This window comes from Coptis chinensis, chromosome 9, assembly GCF_015680905.1.
Source record: "Coptis chinensis isolate HL-2020 chromosome 9, ASM1568090v1, whole genome shotgun sequence".
NCBI lineage: Eukaryota > Viridiplantae > Streptophyta > Magnoliopsida > Ranunculales > Ranunculaceae > Coptis > Coptis chinensis.
Window position 1 is genome coordinate 81,514,965 of NC_141464.1, and position 22,671 is coordinate 81,537,635.

The 22,671-nt window shown below is 35.5% G+C and overlaps 2 protein-coding genes and 1 long non-coding RNA gene across 4 annotated transcripts; 1 reads left to right on the forward strand and 2 right to left on the reverse strand.

The window, feature by feature from the left end:
• Positions 1 to 1,827: 1,827 nt before the first annotated feature.
• On the reverse strand, positions 1,828 to 6,667 carry LOC147478643 (persulfide dioxygenase ETHE1 homolog, mitochondrial-like). The gene is made up of 9 exons (XM_086583664.1): positions 6,273 to 6,667; positions 5,451 to 5,579; positions 5,143 to 5,250; positions 3,960 to 4,094; positions 3,364 to 3,405; positions 3,173 to 3,232; positions 2,836 to 2,889; positions 2,345 to 2,369; positions 1,828 to 2,226 (listed from the first exon to the last, which is right to left on the reverse strand). The coding sequence occupies exons 1-9, from the start codon at positions 6,501 to 6,503 to the stop codon at positions 2,120 to 2,122; spliced, it is 891 nt and encodes a 296-aa protein (XP_086439790.1). The 5' UTR covers positions 6,504 to 6,667; the 3' UTR covers positions 1,828 to 2,119.
• A 4,441-nt stretch (positions 6,668 to 11,108) lies between these two features.
• On the reverse strand, positions 11,109 to 12,570 carry LOC147478644 (uncharacterized). The gene is made up of 2 exons (XR_015207662.1): positions 12,263 to 12,570; positions 11,109 to 11,489 (listed from the first exon to the last, which is right to left on the reverse strand). It is a non-coding gene; the product is annotated as an uncharacterized LOC147478644 (long non-coding RNA).
• A 2,962-nt stretch (positions 12,571 to 15,532) lies between these two features.
• LOC147478645 (C2 domain-containing protein At1g53590-like) lies at positions 15,533 to 21,693 on the forward strand. Of its 2 annotated transcripts, none has more exons than XM_086585053.1 (13): positions 15,533 to 15,662; positions 15,748 to 15,940; positions 16,409 to 16,483; positions 16,569 to 16,712; positions 17,095 to 17,190; positions 17,278 to 17,409; positions 17,891 to 18,043; positions 18,143 to 18,184; positions 18,377 to 18,425; positions 19,214 to 19,306; positions 19,377 to 19,560; positions 20,218 to 20,341; positions 20,415 to 21,693. In XM_086585053.1, the coding sequence occupies exons 2-13, from the start codon at positions 15,815 to 15,817 to the stop codon at positions 21,432 to 21,434; spliced, it is 2,238 nt and encodes a 745-aa protein (XP_086441179.1). In that variant the 5' UTR covers positions 15,533 to 15,662; positions 15,748 to 15,814; the 3' UTR covers positions 21,435 to 21,693. The 2 variants fall into 2 exon arrangements, with proteins under 2 accessions (XP_086441179.1, XP_086441178.1); XM_086585052.1 differs by having other exon boundaries at positions 15,792 to 15,940.
• Positions 21,694 to 22,671: the final 978 nt, after the last annotated feature.

Consider the following 22,671-nt stretch of genomic DNA (forward strand, 5'->3'; position numbering starts at 1 on the left):
GAACAAATTGGAACATAGGGTTCCTTAAATTTTAGCATATCCACAAAAGAAGACTAGTCCACAAGAACACAGACATAACACCTTTGTAGGGGATTGTCTGCCATGTGATGTTCGCAATTTCAATCTTTAAATATTGTGAACTTTACACAAATTTCCTATATTTCGTTAAAAAATGTGAATGTGGTGGGGGCTGCTGATTACTTGTGTTTTGACTGCTTATATGGACGCGGTGCACCGATGTCAGCAACAGGATGTCTCTTGAACGGATTTTTTTACTATTGCTGCAATTGAGGATATAGACATTCTCATATTGTAACATGGTTTAATTAATCCCAAGTCCTGCACAAAAAAAGGTTGATGTTTCTTGCTGTAAACAACCACAAACAAATGTAAAAATTCTAATAAGAACTGTGATGTAGTGGTGTGAAAAAGAAGAGTTCTCGTCTACGTTTTCACAAGGACCTGAGCATTCATTCTCATCGACTATGAAAATAACCTTAATTTCGCCTTAACTCCAAATGTACACACCAGATTCTTCAAAGCCAGGTGAGATCATAAAATGCATGTATCTATTTTATTGTTAGCAAGTTTCTCAGTTTCGGTCAATCAAACACATGGCATGTAAAACTTTTTCAACGAAGTAACCAACAATACTAGACCAATAATGCAGTCGTTTGGTCACTTTCTCGTGAAAAATCCAATTTTCAGTTGACATTTGTAGCAATTGGGCAATGAAGAATGGTCTACTAAGCTAGGAATCTCATGGGAGGCAGATAGCAGCCTATGTACCATCTTACTCCGTTGAATTTAGTTATTCATGCTCATTCGTTACAAGGAATGCTAACAGGCAACTCACTTGTAAGTTGTATACATGCTAACATGCCAAATCAAACAACATTTTTTGCGAGCTATCCAACATTACATATGTTTATGTAAAACGTAATTTTGTTCTATATTTTAAGAAACCTTTTTTCCAATCCTTAACCAAAAACAAGTTAATTATTATTCTACCGATCCAAAAGGTGCCAATCTAGATACAGAACTTACTGTCAGGGCCAAGGAGGGAGAGAATGAGAGAAAGAAGAAAGACTTACAATTACACTTCTCTGGGATTTACCATGAGAAATGCAATCAACAGGTTATTGTGTACTATTCCATTGCCAATACACGGATGTCCCTCTAATTCTGAAGTTGTTGACTGTTGAGAAGATATAAGACAACATACTTTTTTGCATGTCCCACCCTGAGCTCTCAACTCTTTTCATCATTCTGTTACTAACGTTGATCGAAATTTAAGTCCTTATATGAAATTTCTATAGGTAGGAAGCTGTTATATAACTACTTTCACAAAAATAAAAGTGTCGGTCCGTATCATAGACGGAAGGAAATAGTTATTCCAATCACATAGTCAACTGAAATGAGCCATCATACTTGTATTCTTTACTTGCCTAACCTATAAACTGATAATAATTAACATAAGATAAGAGGAACTTTAAGAAGCAATCACTTAAAAAATTGCCCACGGCGATCCTCGTGTATAACGCTATTGAGGGACCTCTCACTATCATTAGATGAATCTAGACAGACAACAACAACGAGAATGATGAAGATGAGGATGATAATGACAAATTTTTAAAATATTAAAATCCATTCAAGAGACGAGAATGATTTTTTTAAAACAACGCCGTCTCTTGAATGGATTTTACCTATTGCTGCAATTGAAACAGGAATGATGATATGGACGCAGTGCACCGACGACACAGTGTATATGAGCACTCAATTCATAGTTTCTAAAATGTGTAAAAATCAAACTGATAAAGATCATAATTCTCAGAGCAATGCTAAAAAATTATTATAACATGCTATGAAAGAGAAAAAATTCCTGCCCAATTATAAAATCTTTAGGAGGCCTCAGGAAACCCTATGTTACCAAACTAACAGCGTCGTCTGAGCTTACAACAAGAAAAAGAAAAAGAAAAATAAAAAAAGGCAAGTATGATGGGATATATGTACACCACACAGAACACATTTTCAACAGGTTATTTAATACATTTTCAACAGGTTATTTATTCACCACTTTCAGAAGAAAACCTTGCTTTGTTATACTTATCGTGTACACCTAGGTTGCCAGAGGTTCACAAGATTTTTTAGTTACATCTTGCAAACCACAAACCATATTTGCTGGGACTGCGACATCTATCATCTTTGGGTATGGTAGATTTAAATCTGTTATGAAAAAAAGTTTCAAAATCATCAGTAGTTGTATAGAGCATAATCACAATTCCAAGTTTTCAAGGTGAAGTTTCAAATATGCCTAATCGAGTTCAAATGCTACTACACTTACTTTCCATGATGCTCTTGAATGTATCCTGCAAAAAATTTATAGAAGAAACAAGTACCATGTCAGTTGTGGAGAAATGACTTCTTACAAAATAAATAAATTTTCACGAGTTCTATTATGTATTTTGAAAAGGTTTTGAGGCTCAAAAAGAAAAACTAAACTTTGTTATTTAAGCACCTCAGAATATACTTATTCCATGTCCATCGACATCTAGGCAACTAGAGGACATCCCATTAACAGCAAACCGTTACAGTGAGTCCTTGCTTGAAGCAGATGACATGAATCTAACAAATAAAACATGTTTGGACAAAAACATCCTGACCGTGCAGCTGAAATATATATATATATTTTTCTGAATAACATATTATATATCTAGGGAGCTTTTAATTTATTTAGTTAATTTTGATAAGTAAGATTTTATAAAATTGATGCTGTTACGTTCGCTACGTAGGTGACTTTTAACAAGAAGGGAGACTTTTAAGGCCAGAGGGTACCTCATCCTTTGTTAGACGAGGATTAAAGAGCATTTCCTCTCCTACTGTGCTAACCTGAAATTCAAGAAAGGTCTAGTATCAGAAGCGGTGGGAGTGTTCAAGATTCTGAACGGAATGTCGGAATTCTGCCAGATATTTCGGTTTAAAAAAAAACGGAAAATACAATATAGGGTCGAAATATTAAACATTCCAAAATTTTGTCGAAATCAAAATTTAACATGAGTTGAAATATGGTCAATTTCGGTTTTTGGATTTGTTGGAATTCCGAAAATTCCGAAATCCCGAACTATGGGTATTATACAGCAACATAGACATAATAGGTAAGCAATTTACTTACAGTGAATCCTTTGTAGTCATGAGCAGGATAGACAAATGTGTCTTTGGGCAGTGTGAATATCTGACAACATAAGCAAAATAAGACAATAAAAAAGGATATTTGTGATCACAATTCCATATATCCGACATGAGATCTGAGTTTCCTTAATCCAATACAAATTACAATTCTATTCTCACATTTCATGTCCTTACCTGTGAATGCACTGAATTATAAAGCTGAAGTGAACTTCCTCCCTGTGTATACAATTGGGAGACGGTGTCAGCTTAGTTTTCAGTTTGCAAAAAGAAGAATGGTGGGAAAAAAAAACCTAAGCTCTCATATCCAACCAGAATAATAAGACATTACATAAAACTTCAGTAGACCATCAAAATACTTGGACTATAAGTATCAAAGGAATATTCAAGTCTCCTATTTGTATGTTACTATGTTTATGTTCTCAAAGTATTTTCCTTAGAGTTCCTCTCCCCCAGTAAATACCCTGAAAAGAGAGCACAATTTTATCGACTCACGTGGACCATCGTTATTAGGTTCAGATGCACCTATTCTCTCCATTACATAAACAACAAATACTAATATCTTGTTTCCGCCTAAGAGTAGTAGTAGAGACAGAAACGGCTTCTATCTAGTAGATTTAGGCAGAAAAGTGCACTGATAGTAGCTGGCATGGCAAATCGCCTAGAAGAATATAGATACATAATATAATTTTAACATTTTTTGGTTTCGCAGAAAGATTTCTCTTGTTGCTTTTATAACACTAACATATTTTCTGAATTCGCAGAAAGAGCACCTGAAAATCTGTTCTACCACATCCACGAATGAGTAAGGCGTCACCAGTAAATGCCATCCTCGGTTGAGGTTGGTCAGGCCCATCTCCTGTAACATAAGTGACACAACCTAGTGTGTGACCAGGAGTTGCACGCACCTGTAAATATTAAGAACTTGACTTCAGTTGGTCTCCATTGCTACTTATTATTTTGCACTTTTGCAGTTATCACACTGTTAGTATAATCATTATGGTGGCTAGCGCTACTTCATAATGATAAGAAGGTCTTCTTTCTCAATAGTATGGAGGCCTATGAACATTAATCTATTTGAGGTGTCCCCGGCCTGTTAATACTAGTCTAGTTAACTAAACTCTAAAGAGTCACATCACACGACTCTATCCACAATTCTTCACAAGTATTTAGTGCGCAAGAAACCCGTTGACCTATGAACGCATACAATTAGACCAATCACTACTAACTTTAAAATGTGCAAAGGATCCCGACAAAAAAGACCACTCTTAGAGGTGCAATGGTTCAGATGCAGTCTTCAAAGTGTATTATGTATTAACGGATCGTACGGTCTTGCATTGCATGAAAAGATAAAATGTGATACTTCCTGGATGATAGTGATGGGTTATGCCTCTTCCCCCTATATGTTTATTCCTAAGAATAATATCTACAGTTCTAATAAAAAAAAAACATAGAATTAGAGAACAATTATCTTCTCATTTTTCTCTATCCAGACAGTACATTTAGTAACGTCATGAAACTGTAGAATACACAACTGTTAAGCATATGCAAGAGAAGGTCGGGAACAATTCACCATTCATATATTTTGGAGTTCTAGTATTAGAAGAAGAGCCATTTGAGGAGCATATTGTGGAAGTAGAAGCCATTAAGAGTTCAAGAATAGTGTGGATGAAGGAAGAAAGAAAGTGCATGTATGTAGTCTTTGACAAAAGATATGGCAATTATGAATCCGCTAATTAGCATAAAGGACGATAATGATGCGGCTATTTGTCTTCTTCATGATGCTAAGCCATCAATAGATAGAACATCTGTGAAAAATACATCTTTAACATAAATGCTTCCACAATAGGACCTGGAAGCCCATTTTCAAGTTCATGCCATTTAATTTCTCATATTTTCAAGATCATATTATGATACACATAGAAAACCAAACCATACAGAAAACGATTCCCTTACCTCAAGGAACAGATTGCCGAAATGTATTTTATCACCATGTTCAACAAAAAGATCAGCTTTTGAATTGCTGGCTTTTGAAATAATAGATTTAACTCCTGGAACCTTGTTCTGCAGGAACAAGCCATAACCAGTGGAGAAAAAATAGGTCATAAGACTCATAACATGTACCCAGAATGTGCCATCACTGAAGTGTTAAAACATTCGATAACAAAAGGACTTATTATATTAAGAAAACCTTAAACAAGATATACAACATCATCCAATACAAGAAGAGTATAAAAGAAGAGGAAGCAGAGGAAGCTAGAAACCTTTATAACACCAGTTCCAGTGACATGATCAGCATGGACGTGAGTGTTTATAGCGTAAATAAGTGTCAATCCTAATTCTTTTATGATGGAGATGTCTCTGTCTGCTGTCTTGTCGACTGGGTCAACCAACTACAGAAAATTTCCAGTTAGTATGCTCCCCAAATAAGTTGATCAATGAACAAAACTAATGCCCAATTCCAGAAAATGCAAATCAACAAAATTTCCTATGAAACTTGCAAAGGGTTCAAATTAAAGTCCCAAACAAAACTTGCTGCAGCGATATGTGAAGAAAACTATAAAACAAGATTATAAAATCATTTTGAAGAACACATAGCGACAAACCATTTAAGGCAAAACAGGTGCAAGTAATAATTACTCAATGGTGTAATAAGTAAACTCAAAGCTTACAAAAAATATAACAAAAGCAATAAAAAGCCATAGGCACAAATTGTGGAAATAGTTTGCACACAACTACGTTGTCAGGGCGAGGTGAAGCACTAGGAAATGGCTTTCTTCCCTCGAAATGATCCAAATTACCCGAATCGTCTATTCATCAAATTATCATATCATCCAAAACTTCAAGGCGCCTTGAGTGCCTAGGCTAATTAAGTAGTTAACTAACTATCAACATTCTAATAAAACAAACTCATCAAATTATCACTATATCCAAACTTTGCCACTTAACAACTTCTATACATAATACATAATCCAATGGATCAGAATTGCCCACCACATCAAAATCACCACTAAATCATTCAATATCAATAAGACACATAACAAAGAAACAACATTCCCATATGACATTAATGCATCAAAGCTTACCAAAGCTGGTTTTTGAGGGTGAGTAACATCAGCAAGAAGATAAGTATAAGTAGAAGACTCCTTCTCAAACAACTGACGAAACAAAAGCTTTGAAGACGGTACAGAAACACTAGTGTAATCAGCCATTTGTGTTTTAAGACTTGGTCTTGAATTTAGATTGAAGAAAGATAGTTTTTTTAAAGAAAAAAGATTGGCATTGTAAGTGGTGGTTAAGAGAGAGAAACGAATCATTTGTATATAAACAAGTGTAGTTTGTGATAATGAGTTGTTATTTGAGCTTCGGTTGTTTTGGAGTTAGTTGGTTTGCGTACGTGTGCGTGGAGTGTGACTGTGTACCTGATGGCGATAGGTTTATGATACGAGGATTGCACTAACGTTGTTTTTGGTGATTAGATAACCCATGTTACAAAATCGCTAGAAATCTTATGATATATATTCTGTATATTACGACTTTACGAGATTTTTGAGGTCGATGGATTTTGGACTAATGGTGTAGATGGGTACCCGTTTAACCGGAACCGAAACCGTAGAAAAAATTATAGTTCCGGTTCCTATTTTTAGAAATCGTTTGAAAATGGGTACTAAACATTTGTAATTGGGAATTTTCTTTAGAGATGCCTCCTCTCCACTTTAACGCTTGATACCGGTCAAATTTTTGATTTTTTTCTAATAAAAAATATAAATAATAATCTAAAACTCCCGTGATAAAATACCAAATATGCCCTCAATGATTTCTATTTTGTATGCAATTTGCTATTTAAAATCAAGTATTTCTATTCTACTATTTAACAAGCATGAACCGATGAACGCACTCAATAGGTGTTTAAAGTTTTAATTCATGTATTTGATGGTCATTGAGGGCATATTTGGCATTTCATCATAAGAGTTTTAAATTATTATTATTATTATTTTATTAGAAGAAAATAGAAATCTTGACTAACGGTCAATGAGAGTCAAACCTAATTAACCGGCATCAAGGGTTAAAATTGGGAGGGGGTATGTCTAAAGAAAATTAGAGTGGAGGGGTATGCTTAAAAAAGCTAGTTTTTAAACAAAAAACTGGACTAGAACTGGAACCGAACATTATCGTACTTTTAACATAAAAATATTGAAATAAAGGATATAAAAACTCAAAACGTTCATTTATATATATATATATATATATAGGGATAGGGGTAGGTTCCGTTTACAACACTTTTTATACAACGTTTTATACAATACCCCCTTGAAAATATGAATTAAGTCTTGATTCTTTGTAGATATGATCTTCACACCATAGAGATCATCTCCACAAAAATTCAACTCATTTGAAAACTCCTAACCATGAGAAAAATTGCTCTCAATCTATGAATTTTTATCAACGGTCTAGAAATATCTATTTTGTAACCTAATTCCCGGTTATGTCTAATTCCCAATTATAAATTGGGGGGGGGGGGTATGTTTAAAAAAGCCTAGTTTTTTAAACAAAAAATTGGACTAGAACTGGAACCGAACGTTATCGTACTTTTAACATAAAATTATTGAAATAAAGGATATAAAAACTCAAAACGTTCATTTATATATATATATATATATATGGGGATAGGGGTAGGTTCCGTTTACAACACTTTTTATACAACGTTTTATACAATACCCCTTGAAAATATGAATTAAGTCTTGATTCTTTGTAGATATGATCTTCACACCATAGAGATCATCTCCACAAAAATTCAACTCATTTGGAAACTCCTAACCATGAGAAAAATTGCTCTCAATCTATGAATTTTTATCAACAGTCTAGAAATATCTATTTTGTAACCCAATTTTGGCAAACTTAGAAATGTTCAAAGGATCCAATTTTTTATGGAGGTCATATCTATGGTGAGAACATCTTATCCACAAAAAATTAGCCCTTAAAACATCTTGAAGGGTCCAGTGGGGGGTATTGTATAAAATGTTGTATAAAAAGTGTTGTAAACAGAACCTACCCCCTATATATATAGCCCGGCTCCTAAAAGGACCTTAAATAAATACCAAATCTAAAACACCCACAATTTTATCTACAAAATGATTTAAACCCTAATCTTTTGTGCATATGATCTACTAACCATAAAGAACATCTCTACAAAAATTCAACTCGTTTGATATACTCTAACTTAGATAAAATTGTTTTCCACTTTTAAATATATATATATATATATATATATATATATATATATATATATATATATATATATAAAAGGTCCGAAAATGTCTTGTTTTGCATTCATCTTTTGCCAGTGTTAAAAATTGTCAAACGAGTTGAATTTTTGTAGAGATGTTCTTTATAGTTAGCAGATCATATGCACAAAAGATTAGGGTTTAAATCATTTTGTAGGTGAAGTTGTGGGTGTTTTAGATTTGGTACTTATTTAAGGTCTTTTTAGGAGTCGGGCTAAATTCTATATATATATAGTATTTAATGTTATAAATAATATAAAAATATAGTTTACAACCTTAAATATATAGTTTTATTTAACTTATTATTGAATGACATAATAACTTATATGAATATTTAAAAAACAACTTGTTCGTGCGGTATTTTTGTGTTTTTAATACACATTTTTTAATAAAACCAATAAAAAATAGTGTAAATAGTAAATATCTTATGAACCGAAATGAAGAACCGGAATCGGAAATACCCGCTAGGAATCGATGGTTATGGGTATGGTTTTATAACTTTAAGAACCGTAAAGAATCGGACCTAGAATCGGAACCGTAAAATTAAATGGTTCTTGGTTCTTACATCTCTAAAAACCGGACCAAAATCGGACCGTTGACACCCCTAATTTGGACTAGTATTGGCAACGGGCCTCCAAATGGAATCTTGGCCCATTTACTACCCCACTTCGAAACGCCACTCCAAAGTTCACTCATGGGTGAACAACTGAAATACTGATCACAGACGCAGCAACCAGTTTACCACCAATATTCCATAGGCTCTGAGCCTGTTGGTTCGGTATAGCTTAGGAAGTGTGTGAACCTATTTCATACTTTTTATTCTTATAGGTTTGACTCCTCTTTTTTGATGCTAAAAACGAGAAATACTCATGATTTGAATTCATCAGCTGAATCCATTTGGGTTGCCTACGTACGTACCCCCTTACCGGGGGATCAAACTACGTTGTAGTTCTCCCCTAGCTCTTCCCTCTTGTGTCTCTCTCTTGGAGTCACCTCCTCTCTCTCTCTTCTTTGGACGTTGTCTCCTCTGGTCATCGTCTCTTATGGCCGTCGTCTCCATACTCCTCTTCTCTTCCTCTTCCTTCTCCTCTCTGAACGTCGCCTCCCTACTCCTTTTCTCTAACCCCTTCTAGCTTCCTCTTTCTCATTCTCTCTAGACGTCGTTTCCCTACTCCTTTTCTCTCGATCTCTCCTCCTCTCTAGACGTCATCTCCTATGGACATCGTCTTCTCTGGTCGTTGTCTCCCTACTCCTCTTCTCTAGCCCCCTCTTCCTCTTCCTCCTCTCTGGATGTCGTCTCCTCTGACCGTTGTCTCCCTACTCTTCCTCTTCCTCCTCATCTCTAGACGCCATCTCCCTATTCCTATTCTCTCGATCTCTCCTCCTCCTCTCTGGACGTCGTCTCCCTACTCCTCTTTTTTAGCCCCCTCTTCCTCTTCCTCCTCCTTTCTGGACGTCGTCTCCTCTCTCCTCCTCCGGTTGTCTCCTCACTCCTCCTCTAGTTGTCTCCTCACTCCTTCTCCCTCTAGACCTATCTTTTTCCTTTCTCTCTTGTGCCTCCATTTGTTGGGGATTATATCAATACCAATCGATTCCCCACTACACAGATAACTTGTATATGAACTCAATTCAACTCCGGACAAAATCTAAATATCAACTACAACCTATACTAACATGCCCAACTCCTAAACAACTATTAACAATCAATAATGTAAAAGCGGTAAAAGCAAACCACAACACAAAGATTTCTCTCCAATGATGCCTACTTCCACAAGAGCCGGTTCTTTATAAAGTGGGAAGGAAGATTACAATCTCTCCTTTTCTCTCCACCTTACTAGATCATCTTATCTCTTTTACTTCTCTAAAGGTTATCTCTCAATCTTGATAGCTTTCAAGATTGGGTTCTCTTTGTTTTTTTAGATTCCAATCCTTTTCCTGGTTAGGTTCCTTTTCAAAACCTTGATTTTGGTTTTATCTCCAAAACCAAATTTCCTCTTCCTCCCACGAATTAGACTCTTTTTTGAGCCTTTTTCCGCTGGCGTGGCCTTCTTGGGTCCCTTTTCCTCCTCCTCCTGATGATGTCTCCTCCTCTGTCCCACTCCTTCTCCCTCTAGACCTATCTTTTTTTGCTCCGTTTTCTCTCTTGTTTCCTCCTCTATAACTCCAACACCATTCTCTCTTTTCTCTCTCACCCCTCCCTCCTTTTTTTTTAGGTTTACTGCCCACTTATATCTTATAGTCTTGGGCCTATCTCTTTGCCCAATATCTACCCATCCATGAATATGGTTACTACTTGGAAGCATAACTGCCCAGGTAAGCCTGGGTCCATTTCATGGTGAAATAATGTCTGCCTCCACGGACAACACATCAGGGTCACTGGGTCAGTCGGTTGGCACTAGGCAGCCGAATAGCAGCACATATATTTAAGGACATTTTGGCGTATAGCTCTACTGTTTTAATTTCCAGCTACTTTCATTGTTGTTCTCATATGAAAAATTAATAGATTTCAATTACATAGGTCTGAACGTCTGACTTCTGAGACATGCAATTTATAACAAACTTCACTTTTTCTATATATTGTTGAAGCAAATAAAGGCTACGAGAACATGTTAATAACAAACCAAAAGAAAGTAGGAGTTAACTTCAACATTAGAAAGATGCTATTTATTTTGCCTTGAAAGGAGTACCATACAGAAAGATGCCAATGGAGTAGCAAAAGTTACAAATAAATCGGTCTTCAAATAGATAGACTTGTGCCAGAGTTTCAATACAACTTCCTATATATCCATCATTGACTTATCATTCTTGAAAGCACCAGATAATGCTCAGCATAGTTCTAGATATTGTATACTTGGTTATAAGCTTCTTGATTTCCCTGATGAAGGCACCAAAAAATCTGGTTTAATCTTGGTTTTTAGGCCTTCTTCCTAGAATTGTTTGCCTGCTGTAGCAGTGTAGTACGCCATCAGAAAATGCAGAGGTTTTGATTGTATAGGTCTTCTTCACTGAATTATTTGCCTGTAGGGCTGTAGTACCATAAGAAAATGCAGAACTTTATTTGTATTCTATGTTAAAAGTATTTACTGTTCTAAAACTTTGACAAAACCACTAAATATTCAGGAATGCGTAATAAATGACAAAAACTACAGAAAGTTTCAAAAGAGAGAATGTTACATCCCCAAAATGTGAAAAATTGATACTTTTAGCAATATACTAGGCAAATCCCTAGCTATAACAAACTATATTTCTACTTACAAACTTAAGAACTGAGCAGAATTAGATGTAGAAATTTCTTCAGATAGCAAGAGTAACATGATGTAAAAAGGATGAAGTGCTATACTAACAATCAGCAAAAACATATGGATCCACTAACTAGCTTGTGATGTATAGATATGAGCAGAGATTATCTGTGAATACTCAAAGCACCAAGTCATCGTTGGCAGATATGTATGTGTTAAGGGTTGTCGGAAGGTCCTGCGCAAGACCGCACAGTCTACACATAAACAGCGCATCGAAGTAAAGGGCTATCAGTATTCTGAGTACTGTATTCCTTCATCATGAGCATCATCTTCACGCTTGAGCAGCGATAGACCAATACTACGATGCGGTGTTATATGAATGAATTGCGCGGTCTTGAGCAAGATCTTTCAACTCAAACTTAATATAACAGTGCTGCTAGCAATGACACCACTAGCTTAAACTTAATCTAACAGAGTAACAGTACAGCTAGCACGAACACCACTATCATTCTTATCTCTTGGGCATATGCAAGAAATGTTATGCATGTTTACATTTTTCCTCATCACTATAACTTCTTCATTGATCATATATTGCCAAGAACAAGCAAGCTAGCTAGCTAGCTGAATAGTATTGAAAAAATACAAGTTTCATAAGAGTTGAGAGTAAAAATTTCCTTGACATCCTTGTAGCTGGGGATATAAGATGTATTTATAGAGGAGAATACCTTAAAGTGCAAATTACCAAAACCTTTACATGTTTTTTTAAGACTAGCAGTGGCTTTTGTATTGTCCCAAAAGCATTATGTGAGGTTACATTTGGCATTTGAAAGATAATGGTGTTATTGTAGAACATTCAAATTTGATGGTGCATTTCATTTCCACTGATAAAAGAAGAGAGAATCATAGTCGTTATCAATATTCCATATTTCATGAATAACTTATTTCATGAAAAAGCACAAAATTTCTTCTTTTGTTTGAACTTTGAATGATCCATCCCTCGTTTCAATTGCTTGACAGATAAGTACCTTTAAATAACATGTACTTCATAGCTGAAAGACTTGTCTTCCATTCAATAGAAAGGGAACTTCTTAACATCCAAAGGTTAACCTGTCATCTGCATTGATTTGTAACATAGCTAGCTAGGCATGCTTTAAAGCAAAAAAGTTTGTCTGCAGTGCTTCACATGGAAATTTTGCTAGTTCCATGAAGGTGCGCCACTTGAAAATAATGCCAATAGATTACCTAATATTGTTTAAGTTAGTGTACCTATTAATTAAGTGATTGGACATCATGGTGGGTTCAGTTATTTTCAGCTAGGCATGCTAAGGAAATAAATGTGTCCTCACTCTTCACTCTCCTCAGTACTTAACATGAATACTTAGTTTGTTCTATGAAGGTGCCCTACTTGAAAGTTGAAATAATGCCATAGATCACCCAATTTTGTTCAAGTTTACTCACATCCACTCTTTATGCTTGATCCAAGTGTCTAACCAACCTTTGTTGAATTGGAACTAAGCCAAGGCACGCAGTCAGTTACTCAGTTTACAACCAAGAAGCCCAGAAAATTCTTGTATTGGCTTAATTGGTTGGTTCACAGTTTTTCATATCCTTACTTGCACGTACAGTTGCACAGACTCTCTGAGGCATATGACAAACAAGGTTTATCAAAGCTAAGCAGTAAGCAATGAGGAAATAGTGCAATCTTCATCCAATAATAACATTCCCAATGCAAGTAATTTTTTTTCACCTCTACTTAGGACTATTTCCTTTATTTGCTACTTTTGTGGTGAAAAACAAGAAAAGGGACGTGACTTTAAAGCTCGGACAAAATGTTTGATTCCATCTAAAAGTAAATATCGAAAAAACGCGTCGAACGGAACAAAACATCCCGTCTGTAGTTAAAAAAAACTTGAAAAGAAGTCGAAAAAACACACGGGACACATTCCGTCCGAAAAAAAAACCAAATTTTTTTAAAAAAAACACAAACACACGAGATGGAATAAAACATTTCGTCCGAAGTTCACAACTCAGTGAAAATCTCAGTAACAAGTGTTACCCTGATTGCGACTTAGTTACAAGTCACCGACTTTGTCACCTTTGCATTGAGCAAGGGTTTTTTGGTATTCAAATGTGAAAACTCTTAATTTCCCTTCATAGTAACTTGCATTTAGAATGCTCTAAGCCATTATCCACTAGAGAATAGGCCAGGGATCGGGTCAGATATGGCTATATCCGAATCCGAATAGTTTTACAATATCTGAACCCGAACCCGATTAAATCCGAAATTTAATATCCAACCGGGGATAACACTAAAAATTAAAAAAAAGTCCAAAAAATATATTATATCTAAACCCGACATACCGAACCCGACCCGAATATATAAACGGATTCGGCTAATCGGGTAACTTGTGGTAATCGGGTCTGGTTGGATTCGGTTTACCGACCCGATTCCCTGCCCTATTAGAGAATCACTTGTGTCTAAATAAAATTTTCAGATTATCAGAAATGATTTGTTATTGCATATGCTGAAGTTCCAGAAAACTGATTTTCATAGGCCTAACTCTGGGTCGAACTTTGATTGAATGTCCAATAAGCCCAGCTGTAACTGGCCCAAGACCATTTTTTATTCATCTCATAAAGGTTTTATCAGGCCTGGTACTTATTGGTTGCCATGCCAGGCTGCCAGCCCCACTTTGTAGTTTTTCTCTATCATCCCTTGATTCCATGCCCACTCATAATTTTGAGTCTTTCGATCGATCTGTTTTATTATACACGACACTACCAGCATATTCGTAAGCAGCATAAGTGATTGCGAATTGGATGTGGAAAGTTAACGAAACTCAAATTTTTTAGGTAGACATGTATCATGTGGGCAAACTTAATTTTCAATGGCACAATGCGTGCGTGTCCAATATATTCCGAATTTTTCATAAAAAAACAAAACAGAATAAGTTTGTGTACATACCTCATGTCTTGAGAGCATTCCCTTTTCCCTCATATTACGTCCACATAGGTAGTTTTTTCCTCTCTTATCATCGTTTTGGTAAAAAGCAAAGTGAAACTGTTCAATGTAAAGGTGAAAAATAATTTCGGACGGGATGTTAGATTCCGTCTGGACGTAAAAATCGAAAAAACGTTCCGGATGGAATGAAACATCCCGTTTGAAATTAAAAAAAAAAAAAAAAAAAAGTTGAAAAATCATGCGATACGGAATGAAACATTCTGTCCGAAAAAAAAACCCATTTTTTTTAAAAAAAACACACGAGACGGAATCCAACATCCCGTTCGAAGTTCACAAGTCAGCCATTATCTCGGTTGAAGATTTCACCTTGGGAATGACTTAGGAAAATAGTCACCATCTTTTTCACCTCTACATTGGACACTGATTTTGAACCAAATAGAGGTGAAAATTTTCACATCTTCCTCTTTTTCACCTGCATTGAGAATGCTCTGATTGGTGGAGAGAATGTCCAGAAAAAACTGTTTATCTGCCTCGAAAAAACTATTTATCTAGCCTACAAAATGGTTGGAGCAATAAGAAACTGCTATTTGTAGACAAGTCTGTCCACAAATTCGCTCTCAAAAACGAAATCAAAATAGCATGATTACAATATTCCAAGTTTCATCTCGAACATGAACAACGTCAGATGTGTCTCATTTTCCCACCATCTCATTATCCAAATCTTCCTTTCCACGTATGCAAAATCAAATCTTTCAACAACTACTTGTCGGTAAACGCGGTTAACTGTCGGCAAACTGCGTGTTTCTTTCGCGTAAATTTAGCTTTAACTGTTTAAATCATTCTCATCTCAACACGTGTATGCCACGTTGGCATTAATCATGTCAACCGTTATTTAACCGCAACAACAGTTTTTTTTTCTCTCTCTCTCTTCAAGTCTTTCCATTTGGACTTCTTTCTTAAACACAAAAAAAATTCCAAATCCTTAAAAAGGTAACATCTTTAATCATATATTTTCATAACTGAAGATTCATTAATGAATTTTAATGACTGTGTATTGTTTTGTTTTCATTTCTAGATTGAAAAAATTTGAATAAGCTTCTGTTTTTGATCATTGAGTAGAATGTGAAAAGAAGAACAAGGCAATGGATATAAGAGAGATATCAATCATTTATCATGTGGTGATTGTGCTTCTGTTGTTATGGACATGTTCTTCTCTTAATTGCTGTCATCCTGCTCTTTACTTCATTTCTATGATCTATCTTTACCAGGTATATATATACTCTTTCTTTTATATATGTTTCATGGTATTAATAGTTATGCATGTGAACTGTGAAGTGAATTTACGTTGTTTTAATGAGATGAGGCTATGAGGATTGACAAATGGAATAGTTCATTGTATGCATTTGAAGTGTATGTATGTCATTTGTATTTAATCGAGTTGATCAATGGACTTCAATAGTATTTTTAAACATTTTATATACACTATAACGATGACGATGAATGAGGATGAATACCAGGGGATACAGGCATATAGCAGATTTTTATTCATGTCTGATTATGATATGTGTCAAGTGTCAAGTGGGCATATAGTCATATACTTGTATCAATACGTTTGAGTTTGTAGTGTAATGAAGCAAAGTATTGTGCACCATAAATGTGTGATTGTTTCATAGGTTTTGTTTTGTCAGAATTAAATTTAAAGCTTTGTTAAGCCTCTCTTCATTGTTAATTTCAAGGTTCATGAGGTTTATATTGTGAGATTGCGGAAGAAATTACAACATGAGGAAAAAAAACAAGCAAACCAAAAAAGGGTAAGTCAACCTCGCTATCTTCAAGAATGTTGTAGTTGTATGTTTGAAGTCTGTAACGTCTGATTTTCTATATTTGTTTTTTCAGGTACTTTCTGATTCAGAGTCAGTGCGTTGGTTGAATCATGCAGTGGAAAAGGTCTGGCCTATATGTATGGAACAGATTTCGTCGCAGCAAGTTCTCCTCCCCATCATACCTTGGTTTTTGGAGAAGTTCAAACCTTGGACTGCTGTATGCACCTACTTTTTGAACTATGTATAATCTTGTAATGTACACTTCTTACTCTATTGTATTATATATTATATAATGAGTGAGCTTATACTTTGGATCTGAAGTGTTTCCCTCACAATACTTATTAACATTGTTTTAATTTGATTGCTGAAAAATACACATCACTTTGTATGATCATGGCCTGAGTTGATTGAGTGAGGTTTTGCCGCGGCTAGAGTTAAGAGAAACATCTTGAATCAGAAATATGTAATTGTACAATTTTCTCCACAAAAATAAGTTTATTTAGGAACACAAACATATAGTTACGTTTTTTTAGTTTAAGATAGACTTTAAACTCTGCATTTTTGGGACATATACCATATAATGTATTTGATGGATGCAGAAAAAAGCAGTGGTTCAGCATCTGTACCTGGGGAGGACCCCGCCTATGTTTACAGAAATGAGGGTTCTTAGGCAATCTTCCAGTGGTGACCACTTGGTATGTGTCACATTTATTTTATTTTTTGTTTGAACCGTCTTGCTCGTGTACTTCTGGGCTTCTTATTTTATTTAATTTTGTGTGTAGGTTCTGGAGTTGGGAATGAATTTTCTCACAGCAGATGATATGAGTGCAATACTTGCTGTGCAACTGAGAAGAAGATTAGGATTTGGCCTTTGGGCAAAGCTTCATGTGACAGGCATGCACATAGAAGGGAAGGTAAAATTCGTTTTTGTTTATGCGAGGTAGATCTCAAAATTTGTATTTTAGTGATTTAGGTTTCCCAGGCATATTTGTAGAAGCTTAGCTAGTTGGCTGTACAGAATATAATTGATTTTAACCTTAATGGTGAAAAGGAAAGACTTGTAGCCTTATTCAGTACCGTAGTGTCCAAAAATCCTGTAATTTTTCCTCTCTCTGTTTGCCATTCATAAGGGGTTTAACTTGTACTTCTTTGTCATTACCTCAATGCAAATTATGCCTATTTTCGTATGTTTATCTCCAGTCAAAGTTCTCATCTTATATGTCATTTTGCTATGGAAAAATGTACTCTCCCACAAAAGTTTTTTACTTGTGCTATATGATGAAGATTTACGCATGCCTACTCTTCCACAAAAGTTATTTACTTGTGCTATATGATGAAGATTTACATATACCTTTTCATTGGAATTAATAGTTTGTACAATCTTCTCTCTTGTAGGTTTTGGTTGGCGTGAAGTTTTTACCTGGGTGGCCTTTTGTTGGGCGTTTACGTGTATGCTTTGTTGAACCACCCTATTTTCAGATGACAGTAAAACCTATTGTCAGCCATGGCATTGATGTTACGGAACTGCCTGGGATTGCAGGATGGCTGGTAAAGAATATATAAGCGTGTGGCTGATATATATGCAACAGTTTATTTTCCTGCAGGTGAACTAAGATTTTTTTATTTTTTTGTTTTTCCTATGAGCAGGACAAGCTTCTGTCTGTTGCATTTGAACAGACACTTGTGGAGGTCAGTTTCATTATTGTGGTTATGGTTAAATGGGTTTTCCTAGACTCTTCTGAATGTAATTTTTATTTTCTGTGGGAAAACATGAGTACTGTCACGTTGAATCAGTGAAGTTTTGCCTCTGTTATTGAGAAACATTTTTTCTCCCCCAGCCACTTTTGGTTTTTAAGTTTTTGAAAGTTCACTACCTTGCAGCCCAATATGCTGGTTGTTGACATGGAAAAATTCGCTACAGCGCCAACAGGTAATTAATGATGAGAGTCATCTCTTATTGTTTCCTTTCAATATCTCATAGGTTAACTATGCTTGTTGTTTTGTATTTAAACTTTTTCAGTCGTTGGTTGCTTAATAAACTCATTTGAAACTAGTTTTGACTGTTAGGAGATCCTGCTAATAGTCTAGTTGCACTATTGATTCTACTGCTGAAATGATCCAACCTTGTAGGAAAGTAAGCATGTACATCTGAAAAAAGCCTTTAATTTTGGTTACTCATAGTGCATACCTTGGTCATGATTTTGCAAATAATCACTATATATGGGAAAAGTTGGAGACTTGTTCCAAAAAGTTTCCTGTTTGTGAACTATGTTAAATGTTTTTTTTTTTTTTTAATTAATATCTGTTTCCCCACTGTCACATACATATTCCGATTTAAAGATGTGTATCTACTGAGAGTTTTGGTTATTTGCTGAGTCAAACGGTGTGTTTCTCAGGTACATTGAAAATTTGAGAAACACCCTAATGCTTAGATGTAAGAGAGTGAAGACTGTTTTTGAAATTTATTTCTGAGAACAATTTATGGGGATTGCTCCTTGAATCCTTGTGATGCTGCACTGATGGTCCTATGAGGCTTGAATTTTGAATCTAGGCTTTCTAAGATTTCATTCTTACCCCTCATTTTGCATTAATTGAAATTTTTTTAGGCTTGAAAATGATTCTTTTTTCTTCTTGCTCTGTTGGTAATAAACTAATAACGACGACAAATAGCTGACTAATTTTTTTTAGTTTTCTTTTGATTTTTTTTTTCTTCTTCAGAAAATTGGTTCACTGTGGATGAGAAAGATCCAATTGCTTATGTGAAAGTGGAAGTTATAGAAGCAGCTGACATGAAGCCATCAGATCCAAATGGTAGGTTAAATATTAGCTAATCAGCCTCTTGGAAAATTCGATTTGAGTTTTAACTGACCCAATCTTGCAGGTTTGGCTGATCCTTATGTAAAAGGACAACTTGGGCCTTACAGGTTCCGTTCAAAGACTCAGAAAAAGACATTGACTCCCAAGTGGCAAGAGGAATTCAAGATCCCTATCTGTACATGGGACTCACCTAATGTGCTAGTTCTTGAAGTTCGTGACAAAGATCATTTTTATGATGATACTCTTGGGTTTGCCTCTGAACTCCCACCATATATATAATCATATGCTTCAGTGAAAATAGCTTTAAATTATTGTAAGCTGTATGCATCTATAGTGCCCGTACTGAAATTTGCACTAATTCAAAGATTGAAGGAAATTAGCAAAGGGTCAACAATAACGTTTGAGTGGTTACTGTCATTTCTTCTTTTCATCATAGAGAAGACATATGGTAGGTGGAAAAGTTCGTAACTATGACAGCAAAGAGATACATGATTATTGTTTTAGTAATAATAATGATACTGATAATAGGCGCTAACACTACCAGCGTTCGGCAACAGATTTAACCATTGTTTTTTTTATATAATCAAGAGTGGTGATGAGGACGAAAATAACTTTAATTGGCAATTGGCAATTGGCAACTGCTATTTGTTGAGATAAGGCCACTATTTACTTATGTATATATATTGTTTGGTGGGACACTATTCACTTATATAAACCAGTGCTACCCTTAACTGGAAGGACCAACTTTGTCTATACTTTTTTCGACTATTGATCAATTGGTCTTGGTCGGTTGATCTTTGGGTTCTACGTACTACTGCTGATGTATTATTTCATTTTTATTGTGCTTTTGGATATATGTTATTGCTTATTAGCTTTTAATTGGACCAGAACTCGTTTCTTGGCAGGGACTGTTCCATCAATATCACTGAGGTAAAGGATGGGCAGAGGCGTGATATGTGGTTAACTCTTAGAAACATTAAAATGGGAAGATTGCATCTTGCAGTAACTGTGCATGATATTAACGGAAAGGTACATCATTTGAGTGGTTTACTAGGAAATTTTGGACTACTTAGTCGCTCTTAACAAGAGATACTTTTTACAGGGAGGGGATCATATGAAAGATCAGAAAGATAGTACAGACAATATTGCAAGTGAAATAGCTAAGGACATTCCAGACTCAACGTCTAAACAAGCTCAAAAGATGGCAGATGCATATGAGCCGATTGATGTCGAAGGACAAGAACAGACAGGGATATGGGTCCATCATCCAGGAAGTGATGTTAACCAAAGTTGGGAACCTCGAAAAAGGAATAGACAGGCTGATATTAAAATTCAGAGAGAGGATACTGATTCATTGGACAGCCCGCACTCAGCAGCATCTATGGTCAATAACGATTGCAACAGCAGCAGTGATGAAAATGCAGAGAAAAACAGATCAAAGCCACTTGGCTCAGTTCGGAGGAACTTAAGAAAGATTGGCTCAGTGTTTCAGAAGAATCAAAGAACTGAAGACCCCAACAATTCAGGGGAGCCATCTCCCACGGAACGTGTTAACCTTCGAGCAGTTAATGAGAGAAAAGTGAGTGTGAATATAATAAGAGATGAAGATACCTCTGGGGTTGTTAAAGGATCAAAATTAGTGGAGACTGTAAGCCCTGAGAGGATTGAGGCAGTGAGTCCAGGAAAGGGCCATATGAAAGTTATGGCGAAGAGCATTCTAAAGCATGCTGAACATGGCCTAAAACATGTTATGTCAAGAAAAGGATCAAAAAAATCCAAGGGTGATTTATCGTTTGAAATAGAAAATCACCATGTATCCGACTCATCTGAGTCATCTTCACGCTCCTCGTCATTTCAATACAAAGCCATAGCCGATGAGATTCCAATTGATTCTAATCTCATTTATGTCGATGGTGTGAAGTCTCCTGAATACAAAGAACAAACTGTTCAGAGTAGTTCGCATGATTTTCCAAGTAACATTGTGGAACCTGTAGTAAAAAATGTATCATTTAAAGGTCTCAAGGAGAACACTGCAACCCCTGAAATTCTTAAGGACGAAGTACCGAAGGAGTATGTGGATACAAAGGTATTTGAGAAGAGTTCACCAGAGAAGAATAGATAATAGTTTGATTGAATACTGTGCTATAACCTCAGGTTGTCATTTAAAGGTCTAATGGTTTTTTCTAAAGATTCAGTGGAGCAAAAATAATAGCTTTTATACAGAAGTCCCTTCGTATGCCATTGTTGTGCGCAGGTTGTTACGTCAAAGTACAGAGGCCTTCAAAATAAAACTTGGGACGTTGTGCTTTTACAATGTGATTTGTTGTATTTCTGCTGCTGTTGTAAGTCCATCTGTAAATAAATCTCTGTTTTTTGCTTCCTGTTGCTGCTCTTTAGTGCAAGCCTTTATATTAAAAGTCAACAGTTGAATAGACACGCTGATAGCTATTCAGCATGTGCATGTGCCGACTAGCAAAATCGGTAAAACATTTGGGTGATAATACATTAATACCATAGGTCTAGGGCTCGAACCCACCAGCATCAAATCAAAGACTTATTGATCTAATTTGTGAAAGTGTGGGCAGTATTATTTGCATGCTCCCGGCAGGTGCACAACCGGGAATCTTACTATTTGCAGTCCCTCTAATGCGTCATTAACATGTTAATTTTGAAGGCTAATAGTTTTAAAATGGTATAACCGATTAAATCATCATATATTTAAATACGTAGACTAAATTTTGAATAGTTAGCGTACGTTATCCACTTATTACGTCTATATACAGTGGTAATGACAATGTTTGGCATCAGCTACAGCGCACTTGATCTGCAAGCCCACTACCTTGTGATTAGATCTTCCAATATGTGCGTTCTAAAAGCACCCAAAGTTTGGTCTTCTTAGTTTGTTTAGCATTTTCATGTATCATATAATTTGATAATTTGGTAGATGTCTCATTCGTAAGATTGTTGATAGGGCGGCTGGAAATGGTATGGTTTCAATCCAAATTTGAATCTATTTTACTGGATATGGTTTCTATGAATCCGAACCATTTTAACAAAAATTATATTTTGATGCCTAAAAATTAATTTATATTGTATATTTATATATGAAAATTATTAAAATAGTGTATTTTTTGGTGTTTTTTTAATAGATATAGATATTCGAAATCCGAATCCAATCCGGATGAATCTTAATATGGTCAAGTCTCCTGCTCCATTTCCAGCCCTAATTGATGATGAGGTTTAACTCAATCGAATCTGTTTTTCTTGATATAAAACTTGAAAGTTACAACACTATTATGTCTTAAGAAAACTTAGATGTGTTACATTAATTATTTCAAAACACGGTGTTGGACAAATCT

Excerpts from the sequence above, each read along its gene's own strand:
- LOC147478643 (XM_086583664.1), bottom strand. The coding sequence starts at position 6,503 with ATGATTCGTTTCTCTCTCTTAACCACCACTTACAATGCCAATCTTTTT. Across the intron at positions 3,406-3,959 it reads GTGGTAGAACAGATTTTCAG|GGAGGAAGTTCACTTCAGCT; the intron begins GTGCTCTTTCTG and ends TTGTATACACAG. Across the intron at positions 3,233-3,363 it reads ATAATTCAGTGCATTCACAG|ATATTCACACTGCCCAAAGA; the intron begins GTAAGGACATGA and ends TTATGTTGTCAG.
- LOC147478645 (XM_086585053.1), top strand. The coding sequence starts at position 15,815 with ATGGATATAAGAGAGATATCAATCATTTATCATGTGGTGATTGTGCTT. Across the intron at positions 17,191-17,277 it reads CTTCCAGTGGTGACCACTTG|GTTCTGGAGTTGGGAATGAA; the intron begins GTATGTGTCACA and ends TTTTGTGTGTAG. Across the intron at positions 18,426-19,213 it reads ATTCGCTACAGCGCCAACAG|AAAATTGGTTCACTGTGGAT; the intron begins GTAATTAATGAT and ends TTTCTTCTTCAG.